Source organism: Eublepharis macularius, chromosome 12 (genome assembly GCF_028583425.1).
Source record: "Eublepharis macularius isolate TG4126 chromosome 12, MPM_Emac_v1.0, whole genome shotgun sequence".
Taxonomy (NCBI): Eukaryota; Metazoa; Chordata; class Lepidosauria; order Squamata; family Eublepharidae; genus Eublepharis; species Eublepharis macularius.
Window position 1 is genome coordinate 77,868,025 of NC_072801.1, and position 22,509 is coordinate 77,890,533.

General features: G+C 46.9%; 1 protein-coding gene across 1 annotated transcript; it reads right to left on the minus strand.

The window, feature by feature from the left end:
• Positions 1-342: 342 nt before the first annotated feature.
• Positions 343-20,853, minus strand: VAMP2 (vesicle associated membrane protein 2). The gene is made up of 5 exons (XM_054993299.1): positions 20,746-20,853; positions 9,170-9,290; positions 5,495-5,653; positions 4,724-4,775; positions 343-3,042 (listed from the first exon to the last, which is right to left on the minus strand). Coding segments are annotated over exons 1-5 (351 nt in total). The 5' UTR covers positions 20,748-20,853; the 3' UTR covers positions 343-3,025.
• Positions 20,854-22,509: the final 1,656 nt, after the last annotated feature.

Below are 22,509 nucleotides of genomic sequence, written 5' to 3' on the forward strand. Positions count from 1 at the left end.
TCCAAAGCCCTCATTTTAGGTAATCAGTTGATTGCTTTCTGGTCACTTCTGAGTGTATGTTCACACATTAACCAGCCCATTCACCCCCTTTTACATCAGCTGTTTTTTCATTATGGGAAGAGGAGTTTGAACCCCACTTAGAAATTCTACTTGCAAAGACTTTGAAAACTTGTATTTATTGACCCCACAGCATTGTTTATGGAAATGTCCCTGACACTGTATGGAAATGTCCTTGATACGGATTGTGCTAATCTCACACTGCGTAATCTGCCTTGAGTCTCAGTGAGAAAGGCAGACTACAAATAAATATTTTTTAAAAACTCAGAGACACAGAAGTTGGGCGTTCTCCACAGGACATTTATTGTACTTTTTAAAATTTTCATTTTTTTTTCACAGCATAGTCACTCCCAGTTCTGCCCATACTGGATCCAACCCCTTTCCTGAATAACCCAGGCCTGCTGAGGAAGAGGGAGGAGGAGGGGTGGGCAGCAAAGCAATGGAGCCTAACCCCACATCCCCTGCTCTAGCAAACCTGCTTTCTGGAGACACATAAATGCACCCCCCCACCCCCACTGGGGTAAATTTCTACCCCTTCTTGGGTTTCTTATGTCTTGCCAGAGACTTTCTTCCAGGAACTGGACAGAGCTGGACAGCAGCAGTGACACCTGCTGTCCAGCTAAAGAAATGCAGCTCCTGCTCTCTTCCCCTCCCCTCCCCTCCCCCTCAATTAAATGCATACACCCATTTTACTGTAACAGGTGTAATCTCTCTTCTTGAGAGTATATACAGAAGGTGAGCCAAAGGCCTTCACGATCATAGCTACCAGCTACCCAAAGGAGTTTATCTCCCCCACTGACTGCGCCCCCCCACCTTCAACCGTCTCCCCCAGCAGTTCACAACCCACACACTCACCGAAGAATATGCCAACATTAATCTTGGCTATGGGGCAGAGGAGGACAAGGTATCGGTCATGTAACCTCCCGGCTCCCATGTCCCTCCACAGTGGCAGCTAGGAGGTTCGCATGCTTCCACTCTTCCTTCCCTTCCCCCCCACCCCATACTCACACGTATTTGCCGCGGGACACCCCATGCCAAGTCTTCCCTCCGAGTTGGCAAGGGCGCCCGCCATCCCATGCCACTTTGCCACAAAAAGTCACACCTCCTTCTCATTCCTCCTGCAATTCCTTGGCAACAGAGAGCGATCGGTACACAGAGAGAGTCGAAAGGGATGATCTGGTTCTTCTTGGGGGGAAAAGGGGGTGGGGGGGGTAAGGTAAGAAGCGGGAGGGAAGAGGTACCAAAAAATTAAAAAAAGTCACAAGTCACTGACGCTATAAATGGGCCAAGAAAGGTGGCAGTTTGTGCTCGACAGAGAATTGGAGAGTGTCCACTTGCCACAATAATCACCATTGTAACATTTGCAGAACAGAACTGGCTGATCTGGGACAAGGATGGAAAAGTGTGGGGTGGGTGGGGGGTTCCCAACCAGCCAGTAATCCAACAACTCTTCTCCCAACTCACATTTTTCCCAGCCACACGCACACACACGCACCCCCGTAACGAACCCTTTGGCTGCAGTTCCAATCAGAAGTCAAGAGCGCAGACTCCAAGCGGTTCCTTGCTTCAGGCCAGAGGCAGGATTGGAGAGATAAAGGGTATTTGGCGCTGAGCTAAGTCTAAATAGGACTGGAGAGAAAAGACCTCTTCCAGCCCTGTAGATTTGACAGCCTTGCTACCATCTTTCCCCAAATTCTGTGTAATCCGCCTTGGATCAGTGAGAAAGGCAGATTATAATTAAATAATAATAATAAATTCCTGTATTATTTGCTATCAAAACTGCTTGTCAGCTATGCTTTCAATACATTCTCCCCAGCACTCCCTGAAAGGAACTAAATCCCCTTTGCAGCCTCCCTCTGTCCCATGCATTCACACTCACATACATACCAATTCTCAACTAATAGGCAGTGATTGCTAATGAGAAAGAATCAAGAGTTATTCTGGGAACCACAGGCAAAGATCCTTCCACATTTTCAGGAGAGGTGTGGAATGTACATTTCAAAGAAAACGAGGCAGTTTCCAGACAGGATACTTAGGGCAGGAAAATCAGCTGTATTGTCCTTTTTAGCAGGGCGAGGCCAAGGGAAGGGCTACGGCAGGGTTCCCATGCTCCGACCCCCCCCCCAAGGAATCAGAGGGGGCTTAAGGTGTAGTGTTGATTACTTGTCAAGACACAGCACACGGCACAACTCCAGGAATGTTACAGAAGATCACAAAAGGGTGTAAATATTTCTTTCCAGAGGGAGGGAAGGATGGGAACGGGCAAAGAAATTCACGGCACCCACCAGGACGGTCCAATCAAAAGCCACTTGGAGCACAGAAATCCCAGGTAGGCAGTAAAGAACTGTGGGAAACTTTCGTGCTCTGTATCCCACAGTCTATTGTAGTGTTCTGAAATTTCTGAGGTAAAAGGAAGGAAGAAAGCACAAGGGAGCCACAGCCAACGGCCAAACAGGACTCACTGTAGGCATCCAAAACGACAATTTAGAAGGGTTGCAACGGCCAGAGGGGTTGAGGAATTTCTGAGCCCAACTAAGAGGGGACGGGAGAGGGACTTGGGAAATCATTGGTCCTCAAAGATTGTAATTAAAAATCAAGACATTGAAAAAACACCATCCGAGAAGAGTGTGAGAGAGAAGTTAGGGGGGTTGGCGGAAGATGGTCAGGAGGGAGATTCCATGACACATGGAAAGTCTAGTAGTAAATCTACAAACAGACAAAATATAATTATTATTATAATATATATATATATATGTATAAATAACAAATCAGGCTATTTACAGGACACCCACACGCAATGCACACGCACACGCACACACAGGGGGAACGGGGAGGGGGGGAGAGTGTAAGGGGTGAGGGGGGGGTCGGGCTGGAAGATATGGCTGAGATCTAGAGGAGGGGGTATGTTGTGCCCCTCGCGCCTCTCCCGGCCGCTGCTCCTGGGTGGGACACGGCTCCACAGATTCCACTAGGTGCTGAAGTAAACTGCAAGAGGGAGGGGGGAAAGCGAAGAGATCATTTGCGACAGGAAAGATTCGGCCCGACTGTTTCCCATCCACCTTCCTCTTACTGCAAAGGCAAGCCAACTGACAGAGCTCCCTGGCCCCTCGAGCTTGCCGCGAACTCTTTCCAACTACCTATCTGGGATGCACCGGGAATGGCTCAAGTGGCAAAGACTTCCGGACTCAACAGCCGATCCCTCCTGCATTTCTATATAGAGGCTTCAGTGTGTTCCAAGGTACACTATTACATGCATGATCACGCTACAACCCTTACGACATGCCTGGTAAGGCAGCAGCCTTGATTGGGGTGGCTGCCGGGCGCAGGAGCCCTTCAGTCCGCTTGGAGCCACCTCGCCCCCCCCCCCACCGTGTGCTCCCGGCCAGCAGCGCCCCGATCCAGGTGGCTGCCGGGCGGGGGAGCCCTTCAGGCCGCCTGGAGCTGCGTTCCCCCCATGCGCTCTCTGCTGGCAGCACCTCGATCCGGGGGCTGCTGGGCAGAGGAGCCCTTCAGGCCCCCTGGAGCCGCGTCCCCCCCCCCCCGTGCGCTCCTGGCAAGCAGCGCCCTGATTGGGGGGGAGAAGCTGCCGGATAGAGGAGCCCTTCAGGCCACCTGGAGCCACCTCACACCGTGCGCTCCTGGCCAGCAGTGCCCTGATCTTGGTGGCGGGCAAAGGAGCCCTTTAGGCCGCCGGCCAGCTGAGGCCCCGATTTGGGTGCAGGAGCCTGTCAGGGTGCCTCTGCCGCCTTTCCTATTGCGGCACTGAGGAGGGGGCAATGCCGTCAGGCCACCCTGCCCTCCTCCCTCCAGCTCAGATCAGGGCGCTGGGGAGGGGGCAATGCCCAGACAGGCCCCCTGTCCTTCCCCCACCCCGATAGGGGCTCTGGGGAGGGGGCAATGTCCAGCCCTGCTCTGGGGAGGGGGGAATGTCCATCCTGGCCCTCCTGTCCTTTCTAGAACCTGTTGTATTTTTTGCTACAACGGGCATTGTTGCTAGTGCTACAATAAAGTTGGTTAGTCTTAAAGGTGCTACTGGACTCTTTACTATGTTGAGCAAAATAACACAGAAATCTGGTGATACCTTGAATTCTAACAACATTTATTCCAGGATGTGCTTGCCTAAGTGAGCGCTCACTTCTTCAGACATATATTGGAAGGAAATCATTTTGCACACATTTACAGGAAAATTACAGATTCCACAATCTCCACTTCTGCCTTAATGGTCTCTGGGGCTGAAACCGGGCAATGAAGAAAAAACCCTTTCTCAGACAAAGGCATTTAATCTATGGAGACGTTTAGCACAGGCGGTAACGGAGTCCCTTGGTCTCATCTCCAAAAGAGCGAGGTAGGCCTCGAAAAGGCACTGACAACAGCAACCCAAAGGGTCTAGGGGTTTAGCTGTCTCTAAAAGGGTAAACGTGCCAAGGCAGGGTACTCCTGAATGCCAGCTGATGGCGGGAAGCAACAACTTGCGGGAAGGCTGTGGCCTCTGTAGCCCCGTGTGGGCTAGCCAGGGCACCAGACTGGCCAGGGTGAGCAACAGGACAGCAGAAGAGACCGACTCCGGGGGCCTGAGCCAACGCTCGTGCTCTTTTGGCCGAACCCAAATTGAGTCCACCCACAAACAGGGCAGGCAGCCCCCTTCCCTCCCTTCCCCCTTACTCACCAATGATAATGATCAAGATAATGGTGCATATCACCCCCAGAATTATCATCATCTGGAAGAAGGAGGAGAAACAGAGAAAGCTGCTAAAATAAAAAGCCATCAACTTGGGAGAGATACCTATTTGAAACGTGGAGGAGCTCCAAGATGGCGTCCTGAGCAGACACACCAGTGGGCTGCTCCTGCTTTTATTCGGCTTTAAGGTAAGTGTCTGTGCTGAGCTTTGTACTTTGATAAAGTTACAGCTAGTTTGGATTTCACACTTCCAAGGATGTTTTCTCAGTGAACTTTAGTGCGTCTTTTATCTCCCTTGGGCTGTGTTCCCTTCCCCCTGGCAGTCAGTGCCGAGAGCCCACGGCTGGAGAGCCAGGCGGCACTGCCGAATAAATCAGGGAGATGCTGACTGGTCTCCTAACGGAAGAACAGGGGAACCTGGGAGAGGAGGCATCTATTCAGCGGTTATAGACGCAGAGATGCTGAGCGATGCTTGGAGACAGATTCGTGCAAAGAAATTTCTACCCCAATCTCATAGGCAAGGCAGCAAATGCACTCTGCACGTGCTCAGAGGCCCCCACCTTCATTACCCCATTTACATTTCTCAGGACTCAGATTGAGTTTAAAAACAGATTCGGGGGGTTGATTGTTTTCCTGAGAACTCGTCGTCCAAATTATCCCGCGGGGGAGGTGACCGGTTTGCAGGGCTGGACTTTGTCAGCGGTCTCAAAAGATAGCTTCGATTTCTCGGCGGCTGGGGGCTCTCCTTCTTCACGTTACCTTTAGATTCTTCCACCAGTACTTGCGCTTGAGCTTGGCGGCACTGGTTTCGAACTGGGATGCTCCAGCTTGCAGGGCGTCAGCACGGTCGTCCAGCTCCGAAAGCTTCTGATCCCTCTCGAGGACCTTGTCCACGTTCACCCGCATGATATCCACCACCTGGGTTAAGAAGAGGAGGAGGAAGGAGGGGATGAGACACTCAGCCGTCCACAAACAGGGTCACGAGGGATGCTCTTACACGGAATTCCTGTGATTCCCCCCACATACATAACATGAAAGACCCTTGACCCAAACATGACACAAAACTCAGAGAGGGAAGGGCCTCCATCTTTAACCCTGCTGGGAGCAAGATGTCACCCTCTACATCCTCTAGCTTGAGCAAAGACCTTGAAACGGGGCTAGGTTCTTGTTTCCGGCTCCAAGCCGTGCACAAGGAAATGGGGGAAAGCCAAAGTGGTTTACGAGAGTAATTCGCCCAAGTCCACACGACAAACTAGTTGCAATCTCGAGGATCCGCTTACAGCATGATTTTTGGATAGACTCACCCAACATCTTATCCTACTGGCCTAAGAGGCTTGCCGCCCAATGACAAAGGCTGAATGGAAAATGAAAAACTTCTAGACAGCCACGAATAGGCTTCTTTGCTTCCTCTCAGTAAGATGTGGAGGCTCACTTGCCAGGTTGAGGCAGAGGGTTATTAATCTAACAAGAGGACTATTAATCTAACCCGGGCAGAGAGCTATTAATCTAACCCAGGGTTAGATTAATAGTCCTGAGAAGCCACAGGTCACTTTCTTTCAATCTTGCCCATCTCAGAGGGTAGTCAGAAGGATAATATATCCCTTCAATGGTTCTGTATGTCATGTACCATCAAGTTACCTCCGACTTGTGGCGACCCTATGAATGAAAGACCTCCAAAACATCCTATCATTAACAGACTTGTTCAGATCTTGCAAACTGGAAGATGTGGCTTCTTTTGTTGAGTCAAGCCATCTTGTTTTAAGTCTTCCTCTTTTCCTACTGCCTTCCACTTTTCCTAGCACTGTTGACTTCTCCAGAGAATCTTGTCTTCTCATGGTTCTTTCAGTGGCTACCATACTATCAATCAGTTTCAAGATGAAGAAAGATTATAAACAAAGGAAGTGGAGCTTTAAGAGAGAGGCCTGAATTCAAACAGCTGTTTATAAAACATGGAGCTCATTTATTACGGTGGATATACAAGCTATTATTTCAGTAAGAAACAGAAAAAGAACAAGTGAAAAAATGTATGATTAAATGGATGCAGAATTTTAGAGAGGAAATACCAATGGGAAGGGCTAGAATTACTGATGCAGCAAAATGGAAATCCCATATTTGTCCCAGATTATAAGAATGGGAAAATAATGGTTGTTGTGGGTTTTCCGGGCTGTATTGCCGTGGTCTTGGCATTGTAGTTCCTGACGTTTCGCCAGCAGCTGTGGCTGGCATCTTCAGAGGTGTAGCACCAAAAGACAGAGATCTCTCTGAGATCTCTGTCTTTTGGTGCTACACCTCTGAAGATGCCAGCCACAGCTGCTGGCGAAACGTCAGGAACTACAATGCCAAGACCACGGCAATACAGCCCGGAAAACCCACAACAACCATCGTTCTCCGGCCGTGAAAGCCTTCGACAATACAATGGGAAAATAAACTTGCAGAATATGCAGTAATGGCAAAATTGACAACTTATTTGAGAAACAGATCAGTCATGAAATCTGAGGAGAAATGGAACGTGTATTATGCAAACAAGAGACAAATCTAGAATGAGAAACAGTTTTTAAATACAAAAATATTTTCATATAAATTATATACAAATGTACTGCAATATAGAAGCAGAACGAGAATAAGTTTTAAATCTAACATCTTGAATATAAATCTATACAGAAGTAGTTTTTGAGTAAAAGCATTCATTATTATCATTTTTATGAGATATATAATAGACTTTCCCTTTGTACTTTGACACAGTGGTTAAGTGATTCAGCTGTAAATCAGCACTCTACTGGTTCGAATCCCACTACTGCCATGAGCTCAGGAGGTGGCCTTGGGGAAGCCACTCCTCTCAGCCCCGGCTCCCCAGCTGTATTGTGGGGATAATAATAACACTAACTTGTTCATCGCTCCGGGTGAGGCACTAATCTGTCTAGAAGAGCAGTATGTAAGCGCAGTTATTATTATTATTATTAATATATATTTGCTAAAATTTATAGTGGCTAGGTAGAAGTGGTGAAACTATGTAATATTGAAACGAATGATGTAGTATTAGTTTCAATAATGTTGAAACTAATGATGTAGTTGCAAAACAGGTTAGCTAAGAAATTTGAATACCAAATGTTGAACATAAATTTGACACCTAAAATGTTGAATATAAATGTATCCCAACAAGAGCAAGTATTACTGTAGTCAGACAGTGTCTTCAAAATTAATGTTGGGAAGGTATCTTGTTATATTTACAGTGTAATCCTAAGAGTTTTCAATGGACTTAAGACTGGAGTAATTTTGCCTAGGACTGCACTGATAATAATTTTGATTCATACCATTTATATAATCCATTTTTTCAGTATCCTCTATACTATTACAATAAAATTTTTAATAGAGAAGGATAATATATCCCAACATACTGAGTCCCTGAAATAAGATAAGGGAAAAATACAAAAAAAGCATGCCCCCCCCCCTGAGAAAAGAAGTAATCCAAAGCCTGAAAGATAATCAGCACTTTCAGAGATACTTCTGCACTCGCTTGATAAAGGCATCCAGATATGTGCTTTTTCCAACACAGCATCCTGAGCCAAACCAGATTTTTTTTTTAAAGGACCTAACCGAGCAGTACAAGCCAAGTTTCTTGCTTCGTTGGCATTCCTGTACAGAGGCAGGCCTTTCAGGGGAAAAAATATCTCAAATTCCTGGGCGTAATTTAAGAACAAATTTTAGGCACTGGTCCAGCACAGAGGGTGCCGCAGTTCAGAAGAGGAGTGAATGTGACTGGCATAAACAGGGTCCAAAGTTCAATCCCCGGCAACTACAGTTACAAAGATTTGCAGCAGCGGTGCAGAGAAAGGTCTGTGCCCAAGACCCTAAAGAGCTGTTGCCAGTCGGAGCAGGCAGTACTGGACGATGGGCCAGTGGCACGACCTGGTACAGGACAGTTCCAAGGGCACTCAGAGACGTATAAAAATAGAAGGCTGGGTCATGAGACACATCAAGTATGGGCACAGATCTTGCAAAACGATCCAAACAGTACGCATTTTACCCTTCTCTCCGCCTTCATCTCCTTGTCTAGAACTGTCAACTGTAAGCTTCTCAGGGCATGGAAGCGCCATGAACCTTCCACGGTGCTACACAAAACAACAATCAGCAGCAGAGAAGAGCTGCAAAGACAGGTGGAGCATGCGAGCCAAGCCACCGGTAAAAAACACAGGATAGCAGCCAATCGTAGCACCTGTGGCGAAGCAAAATGCACCGATCCAGCCTTCCTCACGCCACTGCAACACACACCCAGACAGCACTGAGCAGTGAAAAGAACATGTTGAATAGACTTGAACCACGTGCACATGTGTGTGAGGAGGCATGTCCTGCATAAGGTGGGGAAGAACACTGACAGGCTATCCTTTGGCGGTCCAAACTCCCCCTCGCGCACAATGATGCGCATTTGCTCCTTACCTCATCCACTTGTGCTTGTGTTTGTTGGAGTCTTCTGTTGCTAGTGAGGTTGGGGGGTGGAGGAGGGGGGCCACCCCCCTCTCCTCCAACAGCGGGGGGAGCGGCAGCAGCAGAAGCCGACCTAGGAGAGTGGGGGGGGGAAGAGTAGTTTAGTCCCTCTACAATTAAACAACAAAAAAAGAAACATTGAACAGCTGTCTCGCAGGAAGCCAATGACGCTACAGAGAACACAAAGCAGAGAAACGTATGGGCCTTTTCAAAACCACTGCAAAAGGAATCCACTAGGACTCATGCAATTAATCAGTCGAGATGGAGAGGGACAGCCCCAGCGAGAGATCCGGAAATAACGCTGGCCATTTATGCCAGGCTCACAAACCACTTCCCCAAAGTGACTAGCACTCTCACACACAAACATTTAACCACCTGCCAATATTCACTTTTGTGAAACCTTTGCACGATATTTACTGAGTGCAAAAGTGAGAGCAATTCACAGCTGGGTGTGTGTGTGTGTGTGTGTGTGTTATGTGCTGTTAAGTCGCCTCCAACCTATGGCGACCCTATGAATGAAAGACCTCCAAAAGTCCTAACATTAACCGACTTGCTCAGATCTTGCAAACTGGAGGACGTGGCTTCTTTTATTGAGTCAAGCCATCTTAAGTCGTCTTCTTTTCCTACTGCCTTCAACTTTTTCCAGCATTATTGACTTTTCCAGAGAATCTTGTCTTCTCATGATGTGACCAAAGTACAATAGCCTTAGTCTTGTCATTTTAGCTTCTAGGGAGAATTCAGGCTTGATTTGATCTAGAACTTATTTGTCTTTTCGGCCATCTGTGATATCCACAAAACTCTCCTCCAGCACCACATCTCAAACGAGTCAATTTTCTTCCCGTCAGCTTTCTTCACTGTCTAGCTTTCACATCCATACATAGTAAACGGGAACACCGTAGTCTGGATTATCTTGATCTTGGTCCCCAGAGAGACATCTTTATCTTTAAGGATCTTTTTTAGCTCCCTTCACAGCTGCTCTTCCAAGTCTCAGTCTCCTTCTGATTTCCTCGTTGCTGTCTCCCTGTTGGTTAATGACTGAGCCAGGGAATAGAAAATCTTGGACAATTTCAATTAGTCATTACTTTTGTCTTCCTGATGTTCAGCTGTAATCCTGCTTTGGCACTTCTTCTTTTAACCTTCATCGGTAGTTGTTTCAAATCTTTTCTATTTTCTGCCAGTAACATGGTGTCATCTGCTTATCTCAAATAGTTAATGTCCCTTCTACCAATTTTCACTCCACCTTCTTCTAGATCTAATCCAGCTTTCCTTATGATATGCTCTGGGCTACAGCTAAGTCCTGGGAATTTTCATCTGGTCCTCAAGCTGCCTGATAATTTGCAGAGAGGCTCCTGAAAATGGTTCACTAGTTTGAGGGTAATTGAGAATATCCAAGCAGGAGAGAAGGGGGGCCACACCTTCACCCCCACCTGCTCTGGAGGACTCTGGGTTAGACGAGCCGCCATCCAGCTCGGAGCCCCAGAAGTCGACATGACCTCCAGGCTGAAAAGTTTGCCCAACCCAGATCTTGTGTGTCCCTCGATCCTTCAAAGCACTTGGTGTACATTATTTCTGTCTTCCTTCAGAAGACGGCCTAGGCGCCAGCATCACTCCTCATTTTGTTTCCTAACTTGCACTCAAAAGCGGAGGTGCAGGCGCAGCGAAACAACTGAAATATAACTTAACAGTGCAAAAATGGCACAGTGAAGCAACAGAGCCAAAGTTAACTCTTAAAGGCACAACAAAACAGTTTATCAACTGGTGGTTGGAGAAGGAGATACCATGCTGTGTGACGAGCATTCCAGAACAGAGGGGCCACCACAGAGAAGACCATGCTTCTTGGGGAAACCAACCTCAAACCCAAAAGAGGGTTTCATTGGTGGATTTCCAGTTCTGGAGGGAGTCATATGGGAGGACACCCCCCCCCCCAGTGAGCTTTTCTGTTCCAGCCAGTGCTAGAGGAGGGGTGTGAACTGTCATGACCACTGCATTGGCCTCAGCCAGCTTCCCACTGGTTAGGACGTGAGAGCTCCTATCTCTGGCTGAAACAGAGTTCTGTGTAACACAGAAAATGGCTGCGTCGGTGAAGCTTCAGCTGCAGCAACAGTGGAAGGATCTGCTGCAGATTCTTCCGCTGTCGCTGCGGCTGAAGCTTCACCGATGCTGCCACTTCCAGAGCAGCTCCCCAGGAGTAGGCAGCCCGCAGGACGCCCTGGGAGAAAGTAGCAGCTGCCCGCCCCCAAACGAAGCCCTCTTGTGGCTCTTCAGGCAGTGATTCTAACAGAGGGGAAGAACCACTTGGACTTCATTTCCCAGGAAACCTTGCTAAAAAAATCTAGTGTTCTCCACGTGGAGAAAGTCACTTGTAGTCACACTCCTAGTTACAGAATGCAGCTCATCACACCTGCAGTCAGAAGTTCTGCACATCTTTCTCCATCACAGGATAGGGAAGCGCATCGACAGGCTGTCCCTTTGCTCTCCAAACTCTCCCCTTGCCCGCAACCATAAACATTTGCTTCTTAGCTCTTGTTCATTTGTGTCTGTGAGTCTCTCTACATGAGACGCCTCGATGCGTGTTCATCAAGTGTAGGGACACAATGTTAGCCGGGAAGTGCAGTTTAAAAAGACAGAGCTGGCAGATATCGCTCCTCAGAGGGTTTGTCAATTTCATCTTTGCCTCCCAGAAGGCTCTGTCAATTTCACCTCATCAGTCTAAAACTGTGTGGGATCACAACCAAAGGGCAGCTAGGAATGGAAATGGGCTGGAGCTGCCTTCCAGAACTAGGCTTGGACCTGGAGAGGTTATAATGGGCTGAAGTTTCCCTCCTGGCATTTCACAGCCCCTTCACACAACTCCAGTGTATAGCACAGGTTTTGCCCTGCCCCAGGCTCTGTCTTTTTAAACTACCCTTCCTGGCTAACATTGCATCTCCTGATACATGTTCTTCACTTGTCAGATGTCTTGTGTAGACACACTCTGTGTTGACTGGGGAACCTGGAAGAAGCTGAGGCTGGTATTCAGCTCCCCAGCTGCAGTCCCGTTTTTTTATTCTCCAACCCAACCACAAATACTGATGATATTTAAACGGTGCTGCAGCCTACATCAAGTTCAGGCTCAGGCCTATCACTCAGCTCTTACGTCCCTGGAATAAGGTGCCCTACGGAGATGCCTGGCTAAAAACTGAGGCTCTGCACCAAGCACTCCAAACTGGATGTCCCCAGAAATCCCACTGGATCACTTTACTAAGTAGCTGAAGAGGAAGGAAGAAATATCTGTACCCATAAATAAGTTCTGAAGGATCTCAACTTATGAATTCCCAGAATCATAAAATGATACCTCTGCAAGGTACCAAAAGCCAAAGCATGAAGCGCTCCAAAGCACGAAGCATCCTCAGAGATCCAACAGGATTCATACTGTTCATCGCACCTGCAGTCAAAAGCCTCAATGGAAACAGGGAAATACGATCCTCACAACTTTCTGGCAGAGATCTGACTATATAGCACCAAGTAGGCGGAAACCTAAATTTCTGTTTTTCTCCTTAATGCATCTGTTCCTCTCTCTCTGTGTAAGTAAATTCCCACTGCTGTTTCCTTCCTCATAAATTAATACAGAAACAGGATAAGTATATATCCCGCCTGTCCAAACCAATGTGATTTTTTTGTCCCAATATTTCACCCTCTTGGGTTTTTTTTGCAAAAACAGAAACCAGGCTTTGGGGTGGTGCCTTATACAGCACTCCCTACTGCTAGCAGGGATACATAAATTAAGCCAGGATAGTACCTGTGGCTGGACTGGAGCGCAAGAAAACTGAAACTGCAAGAAGGAAACTGGGAACCAACTTCTACCTCAGATTGAAAATGTGTTGGAAAACTTTGTACAAAGCAGGGCACAACAAATCCCAAGCGCCAGGTCACCACAGCACCCAGAAATTTCATTGTGATACTGCTGCCCTAGAAGGTCGGACCAGAACCAATGGGTTGAAATTAAACCAAAAGAGATTTCAGCTAAACATTAGGAAGAATTTCTGTACAGTTAGAATGGCCCCTGAGTGGAACAGGGTCCAATGAGGTATTTTCGGCAAAGTTTTATCATAGCATCTCTTCTGCAATTTTCAGGGCATCAAATTCAATCACCGCTTGTTTAACTTTACAAAAAAAAAACAGCAAAGGGTGCAAAGAGAAGAAATTTTAAAAACACTATAACCCCTACGCGTTTCACGTGTAGGGGTTATACTATTATTCAAGATTCTTCTGTTCGCACCAATAGCTGTTTTTCCTTCGTTTTGCTTGGTGTACCCCCCCTCCCTTCTTCTCCACTGTTTAACTTTACACCATTTAGTGGTGGAGGATGAATTTACTTCTTACCCAATGGCTCCAATGTTCTATTTTAAATGGAGATCTTTAAAGCAATAAATGGCATTATTTAATTTCTTTTTATTTGTTTATTTATATTATTTCTAGGCTGCCTTCCTCACTGAGAATCAAGGCAGATTATACATTGTAAATCAATGCAGTCAATAGGATGGGACAACCAGTAAGCAATATAATGGGATTAGGACTGTGGAAAACTGAAACCACGGAGAAATATGAAACACAGCAGAAGTATTATTAACAAGACACATTACACAATGCAGAGATTTCATAGTAGCCTAATACCTTCATTTTTTGTTGTGGGGAAGACAACCAAAGTTACCCCATATTTATTTTTGAAGTACAACACTTCTGCCATAGTTTTTATAAAATTATGAGAAACTTAGAATCAGAGTTGGAAGGTACCTCTAGGGTCATCTAGTCCAACCCCCTGCACAATGCAGGAAATTCACAACTACCTCCCCTCCTCACACCCCGAGTAACCCCTGCTCCATGCCCAGAAGGTGGCAAAACATCTCCAGGATCCCTAGCCAAACTGGCCTGGGGAAATTGCTACCTGACCCCAAGGCGGCGTCCAGCATTACCCTGGGCAAGTAAGAAGGGCTAAGTACTGAGAACTAAGTACTGATGTAACCCATTCTGCCCTCCCCCTCGTGATCTACCTAGGTTCACAGAATCTGCTTTGCTGTCAGATGGCCATCCAGCCTCTGCTTAAAAACGTCCAAAGAAGGAGAGCCCACCACCTCCCAAGGAAGCCTGTTCCACTGAGGGACTGCTCTGTCAGGAAGTTCTTCCTACTGTTTAGCCAAAAACTCTTTTAATTTCATCCCATTGGTTCTGGCCCCACACCACCCTCTATATGGCAGCCCTTCAAGTACTTGAAGATGTTTATCATATCAGTCGTTTCCTCTCCAGGCTAAGCATACTGAGCTCCTTCAACCTTTCCTCACAGGACTTGGTCTCCAGACCCCTCACCATCTTCTTTGCCCTCCTCTGGACACGTTCCAGCTTGTCTATATCCTTCTTAAACTGTGGTGCCCAAACTGAACACAATAGTCTAGGTGAGGTCTAACCAGAGTATAGCGATACCATCACTTCGCGTGATCTGGACACCATGCGTCTGTTGATGCAGCCCCAAACCGCATTTGCCTTTTTAGCTACCACATCACACTGCTGACTCAAGTTCGGTGTATGGTCTACTAAGACCCCTAGATCCTTTTCGCACATACTACTGCCAAGACAAGTCTCCCCCATACTATAACTCTGCATTTGATTCTTCCTACCTAAATGCAGAACTTTACATTATCTCTGTTGAAATTCATTTTATTTGTTTTAGTCCAGCCTGTCAAGATCATCCTGTACCGTGACTCGGTCTTCAACCGTATTTGCCACCCCTCCCAATTTAGCATCATCTGCAAATTTAATAAGCATTCCCTCTGTTCCTTCATCTTTAAAGGGATTAGGATTAGGTGTTGGGGTAACAATGATTAGAACATATGACCATTTTAACACAAAACCTTGCAGAGTTTGGCTCATGAGTTTTGGGGCTGGTTCCCAGAGCCAAAGAAAATTTATCAAGGCCCGGTACAATAAGCCATGAGACTTGGGTTATGAGGGACATAAAATCCACTGAATAAAGCATCTGCTTAAACTATCAAAACAGTTATAATTAACATTTACACCTTTATAGCAATATATAAATCGCAAACAAGCTGATTTCTGGAGCCTTCCTCGCATCCTTCATTGTTGCACGGCATATAGGACCCAAAGCCATTATCCTCAGCATCTTCTGCTCATGACACTTACACCAGAGTAGACAAGACTGACTTTGAGACACCCAGAGTCTAAGGACACAGCTTCATGAGCTTACTGCCAAGATTGTTTCAAAATACGCACGAGCAGCCATAAAGGAATTTATCACAAGTCCTCAAATAAAGGGACATTCATATCTGACCACAATTATTTATGTATTTTCTTCCTTCGTTTATACCCAAACGTTCTCTCCAATGGGGACCTAAAGCGGCTTACATCATTCTCCTCGCCTCTATTTTTATCCTCCCAACAACCCTGCAAGGTAGGTTAAGCTGAAAGAGAGACTGGCCCAAGGTCAGCTTCCATGACAAAGAGGAGATTCATACCTGGGTCTCCCAGAAGCTAGTCCAGTGCTTTAATCACTACCCCATACTGGAGATAGATCAAGATGGGTAGCCGTGTCTGTCTGTAGCAACAGAAAAGTGCAAGAGTGCAGTAGCACCTCTAAGACTAACAAAATTTGTGGTGGGGTATGAGCTTTCGTGAGTCACTCACAGCTCTCTTCTTAAAATCTGAAGAAGACAGCTGTGACTCACGAAAGCTCATACCCTACCACTAAGTTTGTTAGTCTTAGAGGTGCTACTGCACTCTTGCTCTTTTCTACTACACCTCACTGGCTCCCAAGCCACATAATTAAAGCCAGATTAATTTCAACACCCACTGAAATATGGGTTTATCACCCTATGATGAAGTGTACATGATACTATCCAAACCTCACAGCTGTTAATCTAACATATTTGGCAAACAGAAGGAGACGGATGGCACAGCTTGGGAACCCACGTGCGGTCTTCAAGGTGAGTGGCAAGGCTGGCATTGAAAGCTGGATCCTGGGAAGGGAAATTTTCAGGCCGCAGCTGCAAAGAGCTGCTCACCTAGGGCAAGTAAGTTTCACCCCAAGGCGAATAGGAAGGGAAGCTTTACACGAATGCATTATTTTCCTTCCCCTTCGTAGGTCTGGAGCAAGGGACTAGCAAACCCGCTTGTGGGCTACCACACACTCTTTAGCAGAGTCCTCTACAAGGGTGGAGTGACCAGCCTTCGGAAGGATGACCTCACAGCAGATAAAAATGGGCGATGAATCACTGCCTCGCTAGGCCTTTGTTTTAAACACTGGAAGGTCACACAAAGTAGCATCTGCAGCTCTGCTTGTTTATCAGTTGCTCAGAACAATGGGATCTGTCATGGGCCCCCATTAGGCAAGTTCCTTCTCTCCCCCCCCCGCCCTTTTTCCCCCCAGCAAGATCAATCAATCTGTTCAGGTTTTCTGCAGCTCCAGACACATCTTGCAGTCCTGGGAAGGGAGACTTATCACTGATGAGTAAGGGCTTTTGCCCTCGCCGAGAAAACAGCCTTGCAGTTCCTCCTCCCTTCTGTGGGGAGCCTGCTGCTTAAAGAAGTGGAAAAATGGAGGCAAACTGCCAAAAATGTGACACCCAGAAGATCACAGCAGGCGCAGGTTGCCAGCCTCCAGGTGGTGGCTGCAGATCTCCTGGAATTACAACTGATCTCCAGGCCATAGAGATTAGTTCCCTTGGAGAAAATGGCTGTTCCACATGGGGGGGGGAGTAAATAAAAAGGGACCATAATCCTGCCGGTTGAGTCTTATTCCCCACACAGAAATTATGACCCACACACAACGCCTCCCCTTCGAAACCGCTCGTGCCACTGGAAGTCAGACCATTTCAAGCAATGGCAACAGCCAGTGGTTTAATATACAAGGACTGGCAACATTAATTCGTTGGAAGGGAGCCCAAGAAGGTGTCCAAAGTCATTTGGACAAGAGACAGAGGGAAATTGTTTGGGAAGGCGACCCAGGAGCCCTGGCACTGGACCCACAACTTTGATTTGATCTGCTAAGAATCGATTTGCACCGCCTCAAGGAGAGATCCCAAGAGAACTCCATCCAGGATAAAAGAGAGCCCTGTTCCTTCCAGGACTGTAAAGTTATTTCTAATTCCTAGCATTTGATCAGAAGACTGAAGGAACTTGGAATCCTTCAAAGCTCCCCCACCCCGCAATTAATTCTTGTATGAATTTTCTTCTGGCATATTAAAAGCAACAGTTGGGAGACTCAGATCTCCTCCCACTCTTCATTTAAGGGGCATACCATGGACCAAATCCAGTAACAGAACAGAGGCAACTGGCACAAAAGAAGGCAACAGAACGGGGGGGGGGGGGCTGCTTAACCAGTCCAATATATGGCCAATGCAGACAACATGGTGGTCCACGGGAGAGAAGCAGCTGAAGCAACAAGTAGATGAATCATGAAGGGTATGTATTCAGATGCAAATCTTGGAAGGAATAGAAGTTAAATTACATGATTTGGACTGCGGAGGAGAAAGGCCCAATTTGACTGGGGAGAGGTATGGACAAGCTCCCCAAATACTCTTAAGCACAAATTAGTCTTTGGTGTTTAAATAGTGGGGCATCTGCCCACTGGACTAGGAGCTGGGAGGTCCTGGTTCGAATCCCCCCTCTGCCACGGAAGCTGGCTGGGTGACCTTGGACCAATCAGGCACTCTCAGCCTAGCCTACCTCACAGGGCTGTTATGAGCATAAAACAGAGGAGGACAGTGTAAGTGGCTCTGGGCCCCCAATGGAGAGAAAGGCAGGACATAAATTAAGTAAATAAATAAAGACTTAGATGCCTAGGTAGGTAGGTAGATCAGGTCAACAAGGTTCCTTTTTTAAAAAAATCTCACAGCAAAAACTGATAAAGCCATAGGGGTACTTAGGGATTCTTGCAGACATACAATGCAATCCTAAAAAGAGTTAATCCAGTCTAAGGCCATTGAAATCAATGGGCTTACACTGGAGTAAATCTTTTTAGGATTGCACTAAAAATCTAACTACAACTTCTGACATAAACCTTCCTCACACCGAACCAGACACTCAGTCCATCCAAGTCTGTATTGCCTACTCAGACTGGTAGGTCCTTTGCCTGGTTCGTATTAAAAAAGTATCCCTAGCAAATAATAACCGTAAGAAAAGCAAAAGGATTACCAGATTGTATTATTCTTCCCTAGTGTGAAGCCTTGACCCTTTCTTTTTTTAAAAAAATAACATGCTTATTGAAAATAAGTTGGGAATTTCACAGGTGCAAGAACTGTTTTCCAGAAACCAAAGTCTCCTTGCACAAGCATCTGATAATAGCCGTTGATCTCAGTGCCTGAGGTTACACTATGCCCCGACAGCCAACAGCCCAGCCCTGCCTCTCCAAGACACCCAAACTCTCAGCAAGCTACTCTCTACGATTTCCTCCTTCACGTTGCCTTTCTCTCACAACACCCTTAACAGCATTTCACCCCCCAAATCAGCAGGATAAACTTCATCTCTTGCCAAGCGCATCAGGGCCCAAGGCTCCCAGAGCCACAATGCCTCTTCCCCCTCTCATCTTTTTAAAAAAGGAAATCAACCCCATTTCCCCAAGATACCCTCTTCTGTGTACACTTCTTCCTGCCTTTTATTTTTCTCTCCGTGCACACAGAAAGAGCATGCCACGCTCAATGCTTTGAACGCATCACAGCAAATCCCAAATTGTGCCCACACAGTTTCTGGCTGTGCGTGCCACACCGCTGCTTGGCACATGCAAAGCAAAACATCCATCTTTGGTCCCTCTTTTTTGCTACCCACAAAGCTCTCCGTCCACATACCCCCTCCCACAAACCCTTCCTTGGCTTCGTCCTTCTTATCTCCTCCAGAACCTGTTTTCCTTTTGGACCTAAAGGGAAAGGCCAATATGCACATGACAAAATGTGTGTGTGTGGGGGGGGGAATTAAAATCCTCCATAGACCTTTCAGAGCACAAAAGAAGTTCTCTTGTAAGACGCTGGTGATAGCAGGAGCTTAGTAATAAGCAAAACATAGACACCCCCTGACCTCCCCCAACCCACCAAAGGGGACAAACAAGAAAACACGCATCAGCTAGGAAGCCAGTGACACCGCCTTTTACCAAAAGGGTATTTTTAGCATCACCCATCTGCCTTGTTTGCGTTTGCAAAACCTAAAAATATTCGAGAGGGTAAAGGGGGGGGGGCTAGAAATGCATGCCTTCCCTCTTCAAGTTCCCGTATTTCAGGCAAGATGATGGGAGTCATATTTATCAAGGGGAAATAATCTGGCCCAGATGCAGGCAGCACCGCTTTGTGCAGCCAGCAGCAGACATCTGGCAGAGGATGGTTTGGAAGCCATCTCCCCTTGGTTAGTTTCAACGGCAAGCAAATGTGGCATTGGCCGGCTGCAAGGGAAGAGGTAGACCCCCCAGCCCCCTCCTTGGAATCCAGACTCACACCTGCACACAGGCTGAAAGGTGGACAAGATCTGGATCTGGAGAACAGGTTGCTACTTTTTACCAAACACAGAAGGGGCTCATTTCAGTTCCTCCAGGTGTTTTCACATAAAGGGGGTGCAAAATAAAAAAGGAAAGGTGGGGGGGGGAGCTGCAGCAGGTGGTGTCTTATAAAACAGCATCTTCAGACTGGGTGTATTTTTAAGGGTTGTAAATAGTTTCTTACATGCACACAGATTTTTTTAAAAAAAACATTGCAACACAGCTTCAAAGCATGCCTAAAGAGATTGCATGGTAGATAATACTGAAAAAATGTGCTGGCTATTGGGGAACGACCCCCCGCCCATTAACCTACCTCCCCACCTACAAAATCGGTTAAAATACCCACCTGGGAGGGCGATAACCTCACTGACTCGTGGCATTTGGGGAAAACACATTGCGAGCCATGGGGGTGGGCACTCTTCTTTTTTAAGCATGCAGGGGCCCAATTTTCCAGATCCTATTGGGGAGGGGGGTGCGGGCGAGGAATGCAACATTGCATAGCTGATCTCCTAACTCGCATGTTGGCTCGTATGCAGATTCGAGACTGAGGTCTGAAGGAATGCCCCCCGCCCGCTCCCCCCGCCCAAGTCTTCCAGGCTGGAGACAGCTGAGGAGGAAAGCCGGAGCTCCTCGCCTCCCCTCGATCTCACTCCCTTCCACCACCCACCCCCGATCTCCTGGGCTGGGTGAGCTCGCCTCGACAGCTGGACAGCCTTTGGTTCTTGCATTCCCACGCCCTGAGGCTCTCTGGCAGGAGCCAAACCCTTGGAAAGTGCGGGGGGGGGGGGAGCAAATGCAAGCAGAGCACACGGAGCAAATGCAAGCAGAGGGGTCGTTGCACGCCCTAGATTCGCCTTTTTTCTCTCGACAAACAAGCCAGTGGGCAGATCGCGTGGGCGGGTATGGCCATTTCCCCTCCTCTGGAGGTAAAGAGCCCTAAACCGGGGCGTGCACCCGCCCTTCTGCACCGCCGGGCGCATTGCACGCCCCTTGGCGCTTTGCATCGGTCGCGACTTACATCTCCGGGGGTGCTGATGAGGCGGCGCGGGCTGGAGGGCGGCGGCGGCGGCGACGGCTGGGCTCGCGCTCCCCGAACGCTGCGGGTCTCTCTGCTAAGGCGGCAAGATGGCGGCCGGGCTGTCACATCCGGGCACTCGGGAGGGAGCGGGAGGGGAAGAGGCGGAGGGGGAGAAGGCCGCGCCGGCGCCATGTTGGCTCGCCTTTTCCCTCAAGGAGGCCTCAGTCAGGCCGAAGCCAGAGAGAGCAGCTTCAACAGAAAACCCCACAAAATAATTGGAAAAACCCACAAAATAACTTACATATTGTTCTTACTTGGAATTATCATTAACATTGCGAAAGTAATAACTGTTAAATAATGGTTAAAGCAATAATTTAAAAACAAAATACTTTAAATATACATTTTAATGAACATTGTTTAAATACTTTTTAATAACACAAAATAATTTAAATACTACTTGAAATCAACATTAAAATGGTTGAAATAATTCAAAAATCCACAAAATAATGTAAATATCATTAAAATTGTTGAAATTATAATACAAAAACAAAAAAAATAATTGAAATATTAATATTATTACTTGGAATTATCACTAAATTACATGAAATCACAATAATTTAAAAATCCCCCAAATAATGTAAATGTTACTACTCGGCGTTATTAAATGGCTAAAATTATAATTTTTTAAAACTCACATAATTGAAATATTATTACTTGGAATTATCATTAAAAAGTAATTGTTAAAATAATTTTAAACCACACAAAATAATGTAAAGACCCCCCCCCCAACATAATAGAAAAATTATTACTTTTTAATTGTAATTTAAAATGGTAAAGAAATAAGTTAAAAGGCACACAAAATAATTTAAAGATCCAAGCACACAATGAATTCCCAGCCGCACAGCAAGCAATCGCTTTTGCTTCTGGTTAGGCCTCCTCTGGATGCTGCCAAACGCTCAAGGAAAAGGTGGCATTTCATTAATGCTTTAAGGGCATATTTTGGTGGTGCTGTAGGCTGGCCTCATTTTGCATGGCTTTGAAAGGAGAACGCTTTGACAGCCAAAACTGCAGTCTCTGTTTTAGCACATTTTGATCTCAACTCTCCACCATTCGGTTCAGCCTCTTCATAACAACTCTATGGGTCAGCCCTGTCAGATGGAGCATTTGAATGGGGGGGGGGGGTCTCCTCAGCTCTAACCATTATACAACACTATCCACCTGCACATGAACGCCTGTTGCTGGGAAATAGTAGAGGAAAGCTGATGACTTCATGCTCTGGCTTCTGGAATAGGGTTGCCAGCTCCAGGTTGGGAAATTCCTAGGGATTTTGGAGGTGAAGGAGCCTCACCAGGGTATAATGCCCTGGAGTCCACACTCTGAAGTAGCCATGTTCTCCAGGGGGAATGATTGCTGTTGCCTGGAAAAATGAAATCCTGTCCTCAAGTCATAGTTGGCTCATGGCGCCCCCTAGCAGTGTTTTCATGGCAAGAGACTAACAGAGGTGGCTTGCCTCTGCAACCTTGGTCTTCTTTGGATACCTCTCATTCAAGTACTAACCAAGACCAACCCTGCTTAGCTTCTGAGATCTGACCAGCTCAGGCTCTAGAGATCAGCTGAAATTCCAGATCTTCAACTACCACCTGGAAGTTGGCCACATTATTTGGGGGGGGGGGAGTGTGCCCCTATCAGGTCACTCCAAGGAACAGGATGTTGGACTCCATGGCATTTTGGTCTGATCCAGCAGAGCTGCTTAAGGGGGGACAA

What these genes read in the sequence shown, in the direction of transcription:
- VAMP2 (XM_054993299.1), bottom strand. An exon ending in CACAAGCACAAGTGGATGAG is followed by an intron (nt 5,654 to 9,169) that starts GTAAGGAGCAAA and finishes TTCTTAACCCAG; the next exon opens with GTGGTGGATATCATGCGGGT. An exon ending in ACTGGTGGAAGAATCTAAAG is followed by an intron (nt 4,776 to 5,494) that starts GTAACGTGAAGA and finishes TCCTTCTTCCAG; the next exon opens with ATGATGATAATTCTGGGGGT.